At 44.6% G+C, this 19,345-nt stretch overlaps 1 protein-coding gene across 1 annotated transcript; it reads right to left on the reverse strand.

The window, feature by feature from the left end:
• Positions 1 to 328: 328 nt before the first annotated feature.
• On the reverse strand, positions 329 to 13,857 carry gpr37b (G protein-coupled receptor 37b). The gene is made up of 2 exons (XM_071909842.2): positions 12,802 to 13,857; positions 329 to 1,147 (listed from the first exon to the last, which is right to left on the reverse strand). The coding sequence occupies exons 1-2, from the start codon at positions 13,855 to 13,857 to the stop codon at positions 329 to 331; spliced, it is 1,875 nt and encodes a 624-aa protein (XP_071765943.1).
• Positions 13,858 to 19,345: the final 5,488 nt, after the last annotated feature.

Here is a 19,345-nt window from a genome sequence, read left to right on the forward strand (position 1 = left end):
TCAGACAGGATTGCGAACAGCTGGAGGTGGCCAGTGTGTAGTTACTGTAAATATATGTTCCTTCAGTACTGACCCTGTTTTAAGAGCACCCCAGGGCATGAATGAAAACAAGAGTCCGCTCTTTGTTAGCTTGCCTGGAAAAGTAAGAGTTATACAGTTACTGCAAATGTACAGTATTAAGATCAGGGATGGACGTTGAGGACTTGGGACACTGGCCCAATGTGATTATTCAGCTTCCAACTCCATTCTACGAGCCCAGTCTGAGAAATACCAGCCACAGGCTAATTACAGGCTAGTAAAATCTCCATCCCTGATGAAGAATGTCACTTTAGCAGTTGGAGCCGGCGGGGGTGTAGTTACTCAGCTCCCTGCGGATGGTGCTGAACGGCGACAGCTCCAACTCGGTGGTACACTCGTGTTCGTTATCGTCGCTGGCCGTGGCCGAGGAGGGCGCGTGGTTACAGCAGCAGCAGCAACAGCAGCAGTCCAGGAAGGCCCTGCCGAGCGGGCGACACAGGAGGAGCAGCAGCGCCGGCGTCACCGCGGCCCGACAGAAGAGCAGCAGCTGGGAGAGCAGGTGGAGGACGGACATGGTGTGCTCGGGGACCCCGGCCGCCATGTACGCGGAAACGATGTTGCAGATGTTCTCGGGCACCACGCAGGCGCCGTACACGATGGCCAGCGCCACCACCGTGCAGTTCATCTGGCTCTCCAGGCGGATCTGCTTCTTGTTGCTGCGCACGCTGGCCTGCTCGGCGCGCCGGATCTTGCGCGCCGTCACCAGCGAGCACCCGATGGTGAAGAGGGTGGGGAGGCAGAAGTAGCAGCCGAAGCACCACCACAGCCGGGCGCCCTCGTAGGTCAAGCCCAGCACGTAGAGCATGTCAGGAAGCGAGGTCGATATCCTGATGATACAGCGTTCCACGGGAGGCTCGTCCGGGATTCCCGTGTCTTCCGCCACCAGCTGCCGAATGAGGAGCTCCGGGAGGGCCAATAGGAGAGCGCCGATCCAGATGACGGCCAGCTTGGCGGTGGTGGAGGTGCAGTTCTCGATCATCTCGTAGTACATCTGGACATTGGTGGCCGCGCGGAAGCGGTCGATGCACAGAGCACACAGGGTGAAGGTTGTCACACCCAGAGACGCCACCTGTGGGAACAAGTAGACAAAGACATTCTTATAGCATCATTCATCAGAATCAGAGACACTTTGTTCTTTGAGCACAATGAATGTACAGGTATCTGTCTAGGGGACTTCTTTAATCCTCTAATCAAAGGAAGCAAGCAAATAAAGTGTTAACCATTTATACTTCAGCTTATCTTATCATGGCAGTAAAGCTTCTTGAAATACAACTAAGAGACCGAGACATAGAGAGAGGCTCTTATAGCATCATTCAGGCAGGGGTTCATGTCCATGTTGTAGTTACTACAGACACACAGTGATGGTATTGGCCTTTGGGTGCACCTGACACTGGTGTAATTACAAACAATGGAACAATGGAACCACAATGGAAGGCTGTAAGCTGCTATTAACAGTGTGTGTGTAGCATCCCTCCCCGATACCTGAATATGTGAATATTTGTGTATGTGAGTGTGTGTGTGTGTGTGTGTGTGAGAGAGAGAGAGAGAGAGAGAGAGAGAGAGAGAAAGCTAGAAACAGAGAGTTAGACCACCCACCCATCCATACAGCTAAAGAGAGAGAGGAAGAAAAAGGGAAAGAGTAAGGGGAGGGAAGGTGGGAGGAGTTATTCACTGATAGAAAGCCATCATTGCTGCATTCATTAATTCAACGACAATGTTATTATTATCAACAAATCTCCTAAACATTCCACTTTCATGCTGTAATGTCTGTATGAAAAACATTTCTTGCATTTGCCTCCAAGTTATCCATGTAAAGAGTTTGCAAATGATCAGAAAGTGCACAAATTTCCTCTTCTCAGCACGCCAAAGCATCTGGTGGATTAAGGCTCATTTGGCAGAGTAGGCACCCTGTAAAAATATCCTCTGCAGCTGGAGTGTGTGTGTGTGTGTGTGTGTGTGTGTGTGCTTGTACTTCTATACTTGTGAGAGCCTGTTTGATGGTGTTTTTTTTACTTTTGAAGTGAAGACATTTTTGTGACTTGAGGTCATCTTCCTTCATCCCTCCTTGCTCTCCTCTCACTGTTCCACTCCTTTTCCACTCTCGACCATTTGCTTTCTTCCTTTGTCTGTCATCCTCACCTCCTATTCCCACTGCCTACCTCTCGCTTCATCCCTCCATCCTTCATCCTCTCTCACCCTCTCCCATCTGTCTCTCTCCCTCTTTCCATCCTCCCTTTGCTTCTCCCTATACCTTTTTTCTTCCTGTTTTCTCCCTTGCTTTATTCATACCTCTCCTCTATCCCCTTCCCTGTGTCTCTCACTTATGGCTTCCCTCCTTATCCCTCCTTCCCTTGCTCTCTCCCTCCTTTCCTCTCTTCTTCTATTCCATCTACCTTCTCCCCTACGTCTCTCCCTCCTTCACTTCCGCCCTCTCTCCCTCCCTCCCTTCATCTCTGACTTAATTACAGCAGCCAGCTTCCCAGATGGCCCCAGTGAGGCACGGCTTTAGTGCTCTAAACACATACATCCTGGACAGATAGGGGATACACACACACTACAACATGTTCTGTCTGTGTGTCTGGGCCTGACACACACACACACACACACACACACAGCATAAGAGACGCATTGACACGCACACACACACATTGACCCTGTGACACACACAGAGTCTTACCCAGGCTAATGAAGGGTGACCACACGGAACAGAGAGTAGTAAGTGGGGGAGACAAAGCACCAACAGGCTCCAGCACTCTGAACAATTAGCTGTGATGAATGTGACTGTGATGTGGACCCAGAGGCCTTATCACCTGCTGTCACGCCAAACTGTAACTACAGTTGTGCTGATATGTTTTGACATTTTAGTCAAATTTGCTGCAATAATAATTGCTGTGAGTGACTTATGGTGCGTTTGGTGCGTTTATTCAAACTCCCATTTTTTAAAATTCAAATTACTTTATTTTCTGTGTTTTCCATGAGAAACTTAATTTAAATAAAGACAATTTTCACCACATTATCGAGCGGCTTGGACTGGACAGAGTCAATAGATCTGCAAATAAATACATTTTAAAATCATGTTCTCCTATATTAATACCTCTTACTGCCTTGTTTGCTTGGATTGCACATGCAATCGAGTTTGAAGAACTTGGTCATTCAAACTCGAAAGTTTGCTTGGAAAGACTAGCATAACAAAATGAATAGAGGGCAGAAAGTCAAGCTGCAGTCTTTTCTGATGTTCATGTTCACCTACAGTATGTCTTGTCAGGCATTCTTAACTAACTACTTGACCACCAGAGAAGGTAAATTACAGCAAAGAATACAGAAAAGTCCATCATGCTTAGATGAAGTTGCAGGGATTGAATTTGGGTTTGTCTTGTTTCTCAGAAATTTCTCAGAAAGGCTGTGCCACATAATGTAGAAAATATGCTATTCATTTACCCAGGCCGCACATCGAACACACCCATTTTACCACATAATCCATGCCATTCAATTTCTTTGAATTGAAGTTTTAAATGGCTCTTTAAAAGCTGAGCAAGTTTCATGACCTCAGGGTCTATTAAATCAATTCAAACCCCAGTCTATAATTTACATCATTGTTGATCTGAAAATACCCTCTTCTTCCTCTGCAACCATGCCACACCTATATTCCCATGCAACGAGGTGCTTGTGCGGATACACACACACACACACATCGCCACATACACACACACAAACACCCCTCCGATACACACGGACAGGTGCTAGCACGCGGTGAATATTTCATGGCTTGGACAACAGGGCTGGAATGGCTTTAAAGGCTGTCACGGAGGAGCAGGAAACTGGGCTTTGATCAGAATGGTGGGGTGGGGAGACAGGGCAGGGCGAACAAGCACAGCTTTGTACTGGAGGGGAGATGAGAGAGAGAGAGAGTCGGAGAGTCAGGCCTGGTGGGGTGATGGAGCGCCCTGCGGGGGGTGTGCGGGGAGGGGAGGGGGGGGTATGCAGATGAGGGAGAGACAGAACAAGAACGGGAGAGAGAAAAATAGGAGCAATGAGAGAGTGGGAGAAACTGAGAATGAGAGAGAGAGAGACGATGGAGTGAAGAGAGGAACAACAGCACAAGAGCACGTCAGTGAGCGGGAGACAGTCCGAAGTGACAGGGAGAGAGAAATAAGCTGTGACATCTTCAGAATGATTAACAATGCTAATGTGGCATTTCCTCCATACGCCAGCCTTGCCCCTGTCATGTTAACTTGTACCTGCTCCCAAGATGACAGGCCTGCTCGCCTCGGGGTTGGGAATGGTACTTTGAAAATGTTATCATTCAAAGATTACTATTTGTTTAAATCTGCAATGCAATTCACTGGAAAACCCAGACTAAATAAGAGAGTGATTTTTAGTTACTTTGGGGTTTCTGTGCCTGTAAAATCCCTAGAATTTGTTCAGTTAACACACACAGTGCAGTTAAATGAATGATTTGTAAATGTTAAGTGTTATTATTACATCTATATTATTATTTCCAATTTTAGATTTAATGCTACTTTTTTCTTTCAAATTTCTGGTTAATTAATCCAGCAAGTAATGAACTATAGTTTATCTGATTACTGTGTTGTAAGGTATTACAATACAGTTTTTGTATTCCTATTATTGCAATCCCATTACATATCATCCATTGCTTCGTCACATTGGCTAGCCTCCTATCTGAAAATAGTGTCAAAAAGTGCTAGTAAACATGATGACAAGGTGTGGTACATCTTCAAGGGATCTCAAGGGCTCAAAAAAACACAATAACGTCTCTCATCCACAACAGATCTTTTCCAGGCTTTGGCCTACGATCTGCACGACAGGTGAGAAAGACATTTCCCCCGGTGCTGTTTTTAATAACAGCCCATTAACTTCCTGATTAAGGGTCCTGTGAGCCAGTGGCACAGAGGGCCTGTGTTATTAATTGGGGCTTAACGGGGACTGGTGGAGCCGCTATGGCCGTATTGTGTCTCCAGCCGCTGTCAGGGGTAATGGCTGTTATCAGGTGACGAATGGGCTCATGTGGAGACACAACAACACACACACACACAAAAAAAATCATAGGATGAACACACACACCCACACACCCACACTCTCACTCACTCACACACACACACACACACACACACACACACACATACACACACACACAGTCTAAATGAGCCAGGGAGACAAAGGGCTATTCCGGCTGAAGTCTTTTTCTAGGTTGGGTTTGTGTGACCCAGTGCAGGCTACACCAGACCATAACTCTAACCGGAAAGACCCTGTCACTGACAGCTACCATCAGTCTAACTGCTAGGCTGTGTGTCTGTGTGTGTGTCTGTGTGTGTCTGTGAAAGAGAGAGAGAGAGAGAGAGAGAGAGAGAGAGAGAGAGAGAGAGAGAGAGAGAGAGAGAGAGAATTGATATGGCATGCATGCACATGTGTGAGTGTGAGTGCATGTGCACATATTGGAGGGTGAATATTGGTATGTAGGTGCGTGCGTGTGAGTACAGGGGTGTGTGTGCATATAGGTAGGAGTGTGTATGTGTGTGTGAGTGCGTGCATGCATATACCAGGTGTGTGTCAGGTCAATGGATCATGGCAGACGCAGGGCTAAATCTATCCTTGTGAGCCGATGGTAACTCCTCTGACGATGTTAGAACACAAATAGAACTTGAAATGCCACGGCTTCCTCTCTCTCTCTCTGTGTTAAAGAATCTCTCCTCTCCTCTCCTCTCCTCTTCTTCTACTGCTTTCTGTCTCACTCTTTGACAGTATGTCTGAGGCAGTGTTAAAAGCAGTTTCTTATGGACAATAAATTCTCTTCCATTAAATGATATCCTGACCTGTGGCAGATTTCCCCAGGACTTTCAAAAAAATCCTTCTATTCTCAGTGTACAGTGGCTGGTGGCAAGTCCTGTTCTAGGTCATTGCTTCCTGTCTGTAGGTGTTATGTCTGAGGCGATGCCAAATGCAGTCGCTTTCATCCTCTGTTCCAGTGGTCCTCAAATCCAGTCCCTGGGGTCCAGAGTGCTGCTGGTTTTTCTCTTCTACCAGGTAATTTTCATTCTAGCTGTCTGATCAGGGACTGATTTGGACCTGAGATGACAGATGAATGCAATTAACAAAATGGCGGAATCGAAAACCAGCAGTACTCTGGACCCCGAGGACCAGATTTGAGGACCACTGCTCTATTCTATTCTATTCTGTTCTATTCTATTCTATTCTATTCTACCACATGCCGGTTTCTGCTCTGCTTTTCTGGGCTTGCATGAATGTGTGATATTATGACAATGTAAGTTTGGACCATAACAACTTCTATACCATTCTGTTCTGCTCATACCATAATGTGATATGATGTATTTATTCTATTCCGATCACACTCTGTTATATCTTATTCTGTTCTGTTCTATTTCATTCTATTCTGCACATAAGCTGTCATGATCCGCTGCTCTGTTCCCTTCTGTTCTCTACGTATCTGACACTGATATGCTGTTCTATTCAATTCCATTTCACAAACATGCCTAATTCCTAATGGCAATCGTCGGCTGTATTCCAGTGAATATTCCGTATTTACGTGCATAATTACCAATTTGGCTAATTGCATCCAACAGCTAGGCTAATCTTTGCTTTATGCTGTTGTTGTGTGGTCTTGTCTCATCATACAAAACACGATCTACTCATCAACGGACAAAGAGCTGACTGAATGGACTAACCATCATCCATTATGTAGAGCCGCTAATTATATACGCTGAATAATTTACATATCTTCCAATTAACTATCATTCGTGTGCCTATTAGACAAGCTGAGTAATGGAGAGTTCACGCAATCTGTGTGAGTGCGTGCCCTCACACAGTGTGTGGGTAAGAGTGTGTGTGTACTTGCACGCAAGAATGTGTTGTTTATATGTGCATCGAGTGTGTGTCTGCATGCACGTAGGTGTGTATTCAGTGTGTAGATGTGCACAAGTGTGTGTGTAGGTGTGTGTGTGTGTGTGTGTGTGTGTGAGGCCTCCCCCCGTGGCTTGTTTCTAATCACAGAGAGCTGATGCAGGGAGAGACAGAGAGAGAGACAGAGAGAGAGAGAGAGAGAGAGACTGAGTAACAGCCACGGGCAGTGATCAGTGGAGAGAAGGCCATCCCACCCATCTGGAAGATCAGCACACCCAACTGACTTTGTGTGTGTGTGTGTGTGTGTGTGTGTGACCGTGTGTATGCTTGTGTGCATGTGTGAGAGAGATAATAAGTGTGTGTGTCCTTACCTACAGGCTAGATAGTTAGCTGGATAGCTAGATAGACAGACAGATAGATACAGGGGGTGGACAAAATAACAACAAGAAATACCTAATAAGGAGTAAGACCATTGTTTGCCTTCAGAACAGCTTCAGTTCTCCTTGGAGTGCGTCATACAAGTCCTGAACTGTGTGTAGTGGGATATCTGACCATTCTTCAAGAAGGAAAGCCTCTAGGTTTTTTGAAATATGAAGGAGTTGGAAATCTGCTTTGCACCTTGCGCTCCAGAGCTTCCCATAAAGGCTCAAAGATGCTTAGATCTGGTGATTGGGGAGGCCATGGAAGGCATTTCATTTCATCCTGGTGTGCATGAGAGCATCTCTTGAATCTGTTTAGCAGCGTGTATGGGGGCGTTATCATCTCAGAATATGGGAACATCATGAGGGGAGTGTTTGCACCACAGGCTGATTTAGTGTGGTGTTTCGTCTATCTTTTTCCAAACCCTGTAGATAGGAACAAGAGAATGTGAGGAACAGAGAGAGAGCTTACAAAAGAAACAGAGAGAGGGTGAACGATTCTCAGTCAATGAGGATTTGTCACATGGCTTTCTGTCTGATTGGTTGTGGGAGTTTGCATTTCGTTTTATTAGATGGAATGTGTGTCTGGATAATAGGTCTGGTTGAAATAATTGAAACTGTGTGTGTGTGTGTGTGTGTGTGTGTGTGTGTGTGTGTGTGTGTGTGTGTGCGCGTGCGTGTGAGTTGGACCAGCGTATTGTCTGTGTGTGTGTGAATGTGTCAAGCTGATGTATGTCTTGCCATTACCACCAATTTCAACACAATACACTGGTCCACCTCTGGCCCTCGGTGGCTCCATGCAGCCCTGTTCCCATCTCTCTCTCTCTCTCTCTCTCTCTCTCTCTCTCTCTCTCTCTCTCTCTCTCCCCAGCCTCTTTCTTTCTCTGTCTCAATAGTCTGTCTCTCTTTCTCTGAAAAGCCCAGCCTGTCTCTCTCTCTCTCTGCCTGCTGAAGCCCACTGTAGCATAGCAAAGGCAGCCTACAGTATCTACAGGGTCTGGTGCAGCACACTAGAGGCCAAATGCATATGGACAAAAAGTATGCATACACCAGACTATAGCAGCCTATTAGGTCTCATTAGAGTTTCATATGATGGTAACAGTTATAGATGTATGCATGTGATTAACATCCTTTTTTAGTTTTTACTCTAGCAAGAGTAAATAGGTTTACATATTGTCAACCAAATCACACAGTATTTTGGAATAAGAATAACACACACCTCAGATGATAAATTAGACCTACAGATGTACTATCAATCAGCAGGCTATTAATACAGTGTATTGGGTGCATAATGGCTGTGCGTAACAATGATGATTATTGGTGTTTATGTCCAAACTAGGTTAAATAGGAGTGTGCATACATCCATTTCTGGCTATTTATGGAAGTGGTCATTAGGCGCTTGCATATGCATACAATTTGACAATGATTGAGATTTATGAAATGGTACAATGCATGACAAAAAGACTGTCTATGCATGTTTTGAATTTAGAAATCTACACAGTTTTGTAGATCTGGCCCTAGGACTTTTTCAGCAACCTCATTATTCGACAAGATGATGCGGGGTTTCTATCTCAGCTTAGAGCATATCATGATCATAATCTTTGGGTAAAATGCCTTTTTTCAGTGTTATGAAACACTGAATGTTATCTAACAGGCATCCACCAACAACTAATCCAGTAAAAACGTTTGAACAAGAGAAATATAGGTTATTATTGGTGTCACTGTTCACCATTGTGTGCTTGCCTTGTGCTCAGTTGGTGATTAGTAAGCATCTCTTTATTTAGGGGTAATGAGCCAAAAAGTTTTAGAACCTCTGTGCTACAGCAGCTTAGTTCTGAATGAACCCTGACAAATGCCCTAATTTTCCCTGTGGCTTATAAAATGCTTACTGCAATGTTTGTGAAATAATTTGTTATTTTAACCTATTTTCAAGTATTATCCTAACCCATTTCCAGGTGCAAAAAGCAATTATTGCCCATTAGTTTAGCCTAAATTTGCTGCACTGTGTTAAGGGGCCATCTGCATTGAGAGTAGGGGGAACTTTCTCCACAGTGAAACAGATTGAGGTAACTGAGGTATTGCAGGCTTGCTGTACCCCACATTGGGTATCTTTTGAAGCATCCCTACCATTTTCCTGCGATGCTCTCTTGCTTCTCACACCAAAAAAGTGACACTTTCTCTTTGAAGTTTGGAAAATCCCCCATTGTAGCCACTAATACTGAATAAAACAGTGTTTACTGAAGGCAGCACCATGTGGCGCCTCCTCTCTCAGCTGACACTGATACATTATCTATACCACCTTAGCTATGCTCTTATCTCTGTGTATGGTGGATCTGTGGATTTGTGTCTGCACGTGTGTGTGAACACCCATGCATGTGCGTATGTGTTTGTGTGAGTGTGCTTGTGTGTATATATGTGTGTGTGTCTTTGAGTGATAGTGCCTGCAGGTGTGTATGTGTGTATATGCAAACATGTGCGCAACTGACTGTGTGTGTGAGTGTGTGCTTCTGTATAAGCACACACACACACACACACACACATGTACATACATAAGTCATGTTATGCTGAAGTATAGAATCACCTAGAAGTCAGGCTGCATTAGAGTCTGTATGGTTTAATGTCAAATTTGTAGACTGTGGTTGTTTGTTTGTGTGGGTAAAATGTATGTTAATAAATGTTTGTGTGTGTGTGTGTGTGTGTGTGTGTGTGTGGGTGTGTGTGTGTGTGTGTGTGTGGGTGTGTGTGTGTGTGTGTGTGTGTGTGTGTGTGTGTGTGTGTTTATGTGTGTGTGTTTGGGTTAGGGTTCATTGTTCCAGGCCAAATGTTGATATCCCCTGTGACTGAATTTGGGTTAAGTGAAGAATAAAGTCATTCCACAGGGTGAATGTCTCCGTGTGTATGTGTGTGTGTGTGAGGGTGTGTGTGTGTGCGTGTGTGTGTGTGTGTGTGTGTGTGTGTTTCACAGAACGCTCCATGGGGAGAGAGAGAGCCCCAGGCTGCATTACTCACGCCCTGATCTGACACACGCACACATACACATTCAGGCCGCCGTGCACAGACAGGCCCCAATGCACGTCCTGAAAAATATACACTCTAAAATGCATGTGCACACGCAATAGTAAACACACAGAAATACACAAATACCACTCCTCCCCAAAACACACACACACAAACACACATATACTCTGCCATACAGAGTAGCCACATAGTCTATGCCTTGGAGGCGTGTTCCTGCAGTCCTCAGCACAGCAGCAACCTAATATCGCTCCTATAGATCCTCCAACACTCTTCTATACAAGTCAGTTCCCACAGGTTCTTAAGTTATATTCTGTTGTCTTTGGGTAGCTCAGGTGCAGTAACATCGCCAGGGGGTTTGTTTCCCACTGAGGCCACCTACGCTTAAAATATATGCACTCTGTGCACTGTAAGGTGCTTACAATGTATGCAACAGATGGCAAATATGATGTTGCACATTATTTTATATGTGGCCAGTGAAGACTGAGGCAAGCAAGAGGGCATTGAGTAGCAGAAAGGAGATAGGCACTGTTTTTATTGATTTGTGAAACCTAGTTGGGGTGGTGGTGGTTGGGAGGGGAGGTGGGGGGGGGGGGGGGGGGGGGGGGGGGGGTATTGTGGTTAGGCCACCGCAAATAAATAGTATATGGGAGGAAACTCTGTAAGTAGCCCTCAGCCTTTACAGCTTGTGACCCCAACAAACAAAGAGACGCCTACACACACCCCCTGATGTTGGGGAACATGGCCAGCTTGCTGGGCTATGACACCAATCAATGATTTATATATCCCCAGTGCGGGCTATCTTTCTTGTATAACCACTGGAGGAACCATTGTATAACCTAGAGGCTGCAAATCACTATTTCAAAAGACAAAGCATTTCTTGGTCTTGGAATTACTAAGGTCCATCTCACACTGGTTGAAAATTTGTCACAGTATGATGTAGCTCCACAAACTGGTCTTCACATCTGGCTGTAATGAGATTACTGAAAATGTCTTTTAAACAGAGTGAAAATTATAACAAGTCATTAGTGTTGCTACACATGAAGTGAAAACTTAAAACTCACACCCTCAAAATTACTCACAATGGGAACCTTTTGAGCCAAAACTGAGGCTACATCGTGAAGGCAGTACCATGATAATATGTCTGTATATTAGAAATACATTTCTCTCATTCATATTATCAGCTTGTGGCCCTTCAAAATGAGGCAGCTAAAACCCCTATAGGTTGACAAGCACTGCTTCGTACAGAGGCATTAGTCTTTGGTTGAATCTGACACCTGTGTAATTACAATGGCCACACAATGAGAAGGATGGTGTAAACAACCTGTCTAAGGCATCCCTCCCAGACACCTGAATGTAAGTGTGTGTCTCTGTACGTGTGAGACAGACAGAGACACAAGGAGACAGAGAGAGAGAGAGAGAGAGAGAGAGAGACAGAGAGAGAGAGAGAGAGAATGTGTGTGTGCCTGCAACCTTGTTTTTTGAGCGTACTTATACACAAGCAACAGGAGAAAGGGTGTTTCTGTTGTATGTGAGTGAGAGTGGATGGGAGACAGCAGGCTATTGCCTTACATCCTGTTTTGTGTGTGTGTGTGTGTGTCTGGTCTGCATGCCTTGAGGGATAGGTGAGGCTCCCTCTCTCTCCAGTAGCAGGTGTACAAGGGACAAACAGAGTGTCCTTGTTACTAGCTGAGGTGACACCCTAGCCCTGCCTGTGTACTGCTGGCCAGTCAGAGGTTACAGTGAAACTCAACACCTGATGTCCTTAACGCCACCTTTCTAGGCAGCGTGGATGGGGAATTCCCCAAACAATTACTACCAGACATAGTGTTTCACTGCACTGTCATTCCCAAACGTTCAATAGGTTAGGCCTATTAACATTAGTAGAGTGATCATTTTCTGGCAAGGTGGGTGATGTTATTGACATTGGTTGCGTCCAATTTGCTAATTGCCATCCCTGCAGAAGGCAATATTGCACATGTACAGTGCTTCAAAGCATAACTGTTAACATTTCCACTAAAGTAGAAATTAAATGTCCCTAAGCCATTGAAATCCCCACTGACATCCAATGAAGCTATTATGTATTTCTGTTGTTATTAAATTGTTTATGAAAGCGACATGTTGAGTATAATAAAACAGAACAGAACAGAACAAAACAAAACAAAACACAATAGAATAGAATAGAATAGAATAGAATTGAATTGAATAGAATAGAATAGAATAGAATAGAATAGAATAGAATAGAATAGAACAGAAACAGAATAGAATGGAACAGAGCAGGGTAGAAGCAGAATTGAATAGAATAGAATAGAACAGGACAGGACAGGACAGGACAGGACAGAACAGAACAGCACAGAACAGAACAGACGCAGAATAGAATATAATAGAATAGAATAGAATAGAATAGAATTACCTCCACATAGGGCACCACTTTGCAGGTGAATTCCCCCAGCAGCCAGGACTTGGTCAGCTCGTGGAAAACCACCATCGGCAGACAGAAGAAGATGAGCACAAAATCCCAGACGGCCAAGTTGGCCAGCAGAGAGTTGGAGATGCTCTTCATGTAATAGTTCTGGCACACGATGCACAGGATGGCGATGTTTCCCGCTATCCCCACCAGGAAAATAACCCCGGAGACGCATGTGATCGCGTATGCGCCGTAAGTCTCACTCGTCACCGGATAAAAGGGGTTCTTGATCTCGTCCCCGAAGTCCTGCGAATTGGGAGGGGTCATCGGCGTGGCATCCCAGGGGTTCTCCTCCCTGAAAGTGAAGAACTCGGTCCTCCTGGTGAAGAGGTCAAAGGGCAGGTCGGTGGAGGTGAGGGCCACCGGCTTGGGAATGGGTTCCCACGGCGACGCATGAGGCTGAGCCAAAACCACTGAGCTTTTGTTCAGCCGGTTTCTCCCCCTCTTCCACGCTTTCTTCTGCTCGTCTTTTGTGCCTCTCTTACGCCTGTCGCTCTCCCCCTGACCCCCTCCTCCTCTCCGGCCCATTGAAGAGGGCTTAGCCGCATTGTAGTGTCCACCTGCTGGCGTCCTCGTACTACTAAGACCGCCATTCAACTTTCTCCTCTTATTATGGTGACGCGTCGGGTCCCAATGCGGGGCGGCGTTGGGATCCTCCATGGGTGTCACAGTCCTATTTAAGTCGCGTTTGTTGTGTCCGATTCGCCTCGTTTCTCCTGCAATTACCCTTTTCCATGGGTGAGAGGAGTTAAAGGTCCCTCTGGGAATTGCCCGGTGCGCCTGCGGTTCCACCGAGGACGCACCTGTGGCGTATCCCGCCGAGAGCGCACGGTCTCGGGCTTTATTTTGGGGGCTCTCCCGGAGAGACCCATGGAAGGTCCTGGTATAGTATGTGTTGTTGTTTTCGTATTTAGTTCGTATGTCTCCATTATTTCTCAGAGATAATAACACGTGCGCATGGGCTAATAACACGAATAACGTCCTCGGCGGCAGAATCTGCATGGTCCAGGTATGATTGAGCGCAGATATAATCCTCACAAGTGCATCCTCGTATCTCTCTCGCAGTGCAGGGATACTCTCCCATTCAGTCAACACCCATGTTGGCAATAGCAGCGGGAGAGCTCACCGTCTCAAGAAAAGATCCACATATCCGTCACATGAGCTTTGCAAACTTGTACGGCATATTCCAATTCTGTGTCACCCAGTGTGTGTGCTGCAGCTGCGGCAGCGTAGTCTCTCCAACGCGAGCCAAGCCGCTGCTCTCCCCGCCTCTCCTCTCCGATTCAGTCCTGCTTCCAAAGTCTTGCCATTACCGAGCAAGACAGCAATTCAAAGTCCGGATCCAAAGAGATAGACGAAGAGAGAGGGCATAAACACTGCATTCGAAATAGTCTCCTCGCAAAATTGTTGCACATCCATGCGATACGCGCACAATCAGCACAGCATCCAGTTTCCTTGTGGGGATAATAGCATCCAAAAAGACACTGTGGGTTCTGTGTGTGTTTTAGTTTAGTGGGTTGGGTCGGCTGGAAGCAGCAGCAGCGTCAATGCGGTGCAGACCGGGTAAAGCCCACTAGATTGTGATGTACGGGAGTAGAGAGAGAGAGAGAGAGAGAGAGAGAGAGAGAGAGAGAGAGAGAGAGAGCGAGAGAGAGCGAGAGAGAGAGAGATAGAGAGAGAGAGAGAGAGAGGAGGGGTGAAAATCGGTCGGTCCCCTCTCAGATTCTCGTCCCTTCCTCCTCTCCGTCCAGCGTCTCCTCTCCTCTCCTTTCTCCTCGGGTAGGACCGTGCGCTAGAAGAAAATGGACTCCCCTGGCGGCTAACCCCGATCTGTCACTCCTCATCCATCACGGAGCATCCAGCAGCCCTGAAGCGGAGTATACGGCTACAGTCCCCCCGGCAGACAAGCCAACCACGCCCGACAGACGTGCTAATAAATATATTACCCAGGCGGTAATTTTTACGCACAGGCGGCGCTGCAATATCGACAAGCGTGCAGCCACACTAATCAGGCATACTGCCGAAGATATCCATCTTAACAGCTCATTCAATCTACTGTTGAGTCTTTAAATCTTATTTTTCTAAAAGCAAGTGAAAATAAAACGCCATTGGAATCAGGTCATTTCACTTGTTTTAAATCTAAATCAACTTGTTTAAAGAATTGTCTTGAATAAGGGTGAAATTATTTATACTGGAATGTGATTTACCTTGTTCTGCACTGAGACAAGTGAAACTGCATCGGAAAAAAAGTGGAATTATCTCACCCATAAGCTTATTTTTCACATCTTTTAAGAAAAATAAGATTTTAAGGCTGAGACTAAAAGACCTTTACATTTTTTCTTATTATTGATGTACTGCTGCAAGCACCGCTCTTTCTGCAGGACAAGAGATCATTTGCTTTCTGAATGATCTAACCTTTGAGAGCAGTGGGGCTATTTTACAGTAAATGAGAGCTGAGGATGATATGGACATTGATTGTGGCTGATTCAATAGCTGCACGCATACATAACTGCACCATATATCCATAAAAATCTCATTGTAGGTGCAGAAACCATGTTCAATTAGGCTTATCAAATAGATATTTACCAAACCTATGAAACTATTATAAGCTTTATGAACAGGCTATAAAAAATAGGTCTGTAATGGTTTCATGAAATCTGAAGTTGAACTTGCATAAGTGAGCTGTGTCTTTGCCAAGTTACTCAAAATTGTTTCCAGCACAGGGGCAAGACAGGACATGCCCAATGAGAGCTCAGAGGAACATTAACTAGTCAGAGGAAACACATTTCACAGATAGACAGTTTAATGTGAGCTCATTCTGTACCTCGAACACAGTGTGGATATTAATAATAATAAATCAAAATACAGTATAATTAAAGGCACGATTTGTCTGTCTATCCATCTGTGCATCTATCTATCTATCTATCTATCTATCTATCTATCTATCTATCTAGTTGCACTGTGTATGGCCTATATAAGCATTTATGATATAGTGGGTGCCTACACTAATCAATTCGAAGCCTGTTCATAAATATACAAAGACACACACAAACACACTACAGCCTGTGGCTAAGTACTGTATATGTCCAGTAGAGATACAACAAGTCAATAATTCAAGAGACTCTCAGGACTAAATGAAATGAGCACATTATGCCTCAAGTGCTGTTTGTGGACCTTTCACACTCCGGTCCAGTCTCACCACACTCTGCAGTCTTTATGTGGGCAAATAGGAAGGCGGACGCTTTCTCTGAAACACATAAGCAAGGATGTTCACATGCAACACATGCTGAAATGGGTACACACACACACACACGCACACACACACACACACACACACATTGTGCACCACACCATACTTTGAGCAGATCACACACTCTGCAGGCTGTACAACAGACAAACATTCCTGTACCAGCGGGTATTAATAAACACACATACACACATACAAGAAGGCATGCATTCAGACACACAAGCATGCACAGACATGCACACACATACTCACACAGACACGCACACACACACACACAAGCATGCACTCACGCAGATAGACATAAACATACATATAAACATTGTAAACAGAACAGTTTGCCAGTAATACTCAATACAGGTATGTGTGTATGTGTGTGTGTGTGTGTGTGTGTGTTTGCGTGTGTGTGTGTGTGTGTGTGTGTGTGTGTGTGTGTGTGTGTGTGTTTGTATGTGTGTTTCAGAAAACATATGCAGGTGCTGAGAGGGAGAGAGAGAGGAGAGTGAATTGGCAGACACAGCGGACATCTAGCTGGTGACCTTCTACATCAAATAGGTGACTGGAGCCAATTCCAACCAGGGGAGCGCACACGCACACACACACACACACACACACACACAGACACACACACACACACACACACACACACACACACACACGCACTGCCAAGTTTCACTGGGGGGGCTGAATAGTCAAGATAGATAAATAGAGCTGCTCCTGCCAATATCTTAATCTGACCTTGATTCGACTTAAAGGAAAAAAGTTGTATGTGTAAAGTAGCACCAAGAAGAAAAACTTTTACACAGCGCCTTGGGTATTTTGGATTAGATGAAACTTCTATCTATCTATCTATCTATCTATCTATCTATCTATCTATCTATCTATCTATCTATCTATCTATCTCTATCTATTCTTATTTCTTTAGCAAGTTTCACATAGGCTACTTAACAAAATTATCTCAAAACAGTTTACACCTATATGATTTCAAGTTGCACTGTGTATGGCCTATATAAGCATTACAGTGGGTTAGATTCCAAGTCAGAGGATGTGTGTGTGTGTCTATCTATCTATCTATCTATCTATCTATCTATCTATCTATCTATCATCTATCTATCATCGATCTATCTATCTATCTATCTATCTATCTATCTATCATCTATCTATCTATCTATCTATCTATCTATCTATCTATCTATCTATCTATCTATCTATCTATCTATCTATCAAATATCGTGGAAACTTGTATTTCTCTCCTTTGATTTCACAATGCGTCCTCTAGATGTGAGCGAAGCCTGACGATACTAATCACACTATAGATGTTGACACAGCACAAGATGCGTAGGGCCTCACAGGTTAAGTCCTGTGAATTACACAGGCCAGCGTTGTGTATCTGACCTTGAAAATACCAGTGCAGCAACCTATGGTTCAATTGTAATCGGCTGCGAGGCACAGACCAAGACTTTACATGTAATTAACATGTCTATTGTGTGTGTGGTCCGCTGAGACTCGGCTAGCGCCGTAACCTTGGCATGTGTGGGTGGAGATAAAGAGGAGAGGGGACTCTCGCAGATGTACTCATGCAAGGAAGCGCTCAAAAAGTCAGACACAGAGGGACGCGGAGGGCACACGCACACACACATGCAAACATACACACACACACACACACACAGATATCACACACACATACAAAACAGCACAACACACAAATACAAACAAAAATGTGTACACAAGAAGCACAAATACAACGAATAAGTGCGCACATGCATAGGCAGACAACATGAACTCTCACTCTCTCTCACTTACACACACACACACACACACACACACACACACACAAACATATGGACTCAGGAGTCTTAATGAGTTTACTAGAGCGTGCAGTAGGCAAGGAGAAGAACATGCCTGGACCATGAAGATTTCATGGCTGTCTCCCTGTATGCACTGTGTGCAGAATGAATTATACACACACACACACACGCACGCACGCAGCACGCACACACACACACACACACACACACACACACACCAAAAAGACACATAAATGCAGAAATGGAGACACACACAAAGGCACCCCAAGACTCATGTGCACACATAAATAAAACAGACACACCCACAGACAGACAGAAAGACAGATGGACACACACACACACACACACACACACATGCACACACACCCACACTCACACACACACACACACACACACACACACACACACACACACACACACACACACAGGCCTATATAGGCTCCCGATGAATTATGGAAGCGTTCAGTTTGATTCAGTTTGATTAGACTGCAGGAGGCTGGTGGAGAAACAGTTTGCAGACTTTTACTCATCTAAATTATTTACACCTCCCCCTCTCTGTGGTCTTGTTGGGAATAGTTTTTTTCCTAAAGTAATCAATTGAGGGATGGAAATTTTATCATCCAGCCAGCCTGTGGCTGCAATTTGTAGGTCCGAGTCAGTGCGAAATTGTCTTCACAAACCACAGATCTGAATGGGCGAGTGAAGATATATGTTATTGAAATGGCAGCCGAAAGACATTGGGTTAAGGGAATACATTGATTTTTCAGCAAATAGCCCTATTTATTTATATTACACTTGACACTGCAGGCATATAGATGATGTCCTTATAAAGATTTCTCAACCTGTTGTATGATGAGAAGAGGGATAGCCGTCCCTTTCTGTGTGTCCAGTATTTATTTGGTTTGCATGGTAATGCTTTATCATGCTGTGCTGCCAATCTACTCATCACACAGTGGTGAGTTGACCCCAAAGCTTATTTAAGTCAGTGATTCATCCCTGAATGATAGAATATTCTCCTTGTTATAGTGTCAGCATGTCTCCAGAAGGCTCTCACTGTGGATTTATGGAAGGCTGTAGTCATTGATGAACATATGAATACACAGTGTAGCTTAGTGTGAGCAGCAGTGCATCTTTTCCTGCATATTCACCAACATAACTCACTATGGCTGAGCGTTGGTCAACATACAGTTCAATGCCACCACCTGCTGGTACTTTATAGTGTAGCACCAACACAGGCAACATTTGAAAAGTTCAAAACGCTGTATTTATTTTGGAAAAATATAATTACTTTAAGTTTGTCATTAAATATCTCTAAAATATGAGGATGTCTGGTAGTAATAGTTACTTACTATCCTTTAAAAGTACTATAATTTGTTTTATTTTGTGTCATCCATCATTTTTGTAAGAAAAAATGGAGGACATGGAGGATACCTTATTT

Source organism: Centroberyx gerrardi, chromosome 24, assembly GCF_048128805.1.
Source record: "Centroberyx gerrardi isolate f3 chromosome 24, fCenGer3.hap1.cur.20231027, whole genome shotgun sequence".
Taxonomy (NCBI): domain Eukaryota; kingdom Metazoa; phylum Chordata; class Actinopteri; order Beryciformes; family Berycidae; genus Centroberyx; species Centroberyx gerrardi.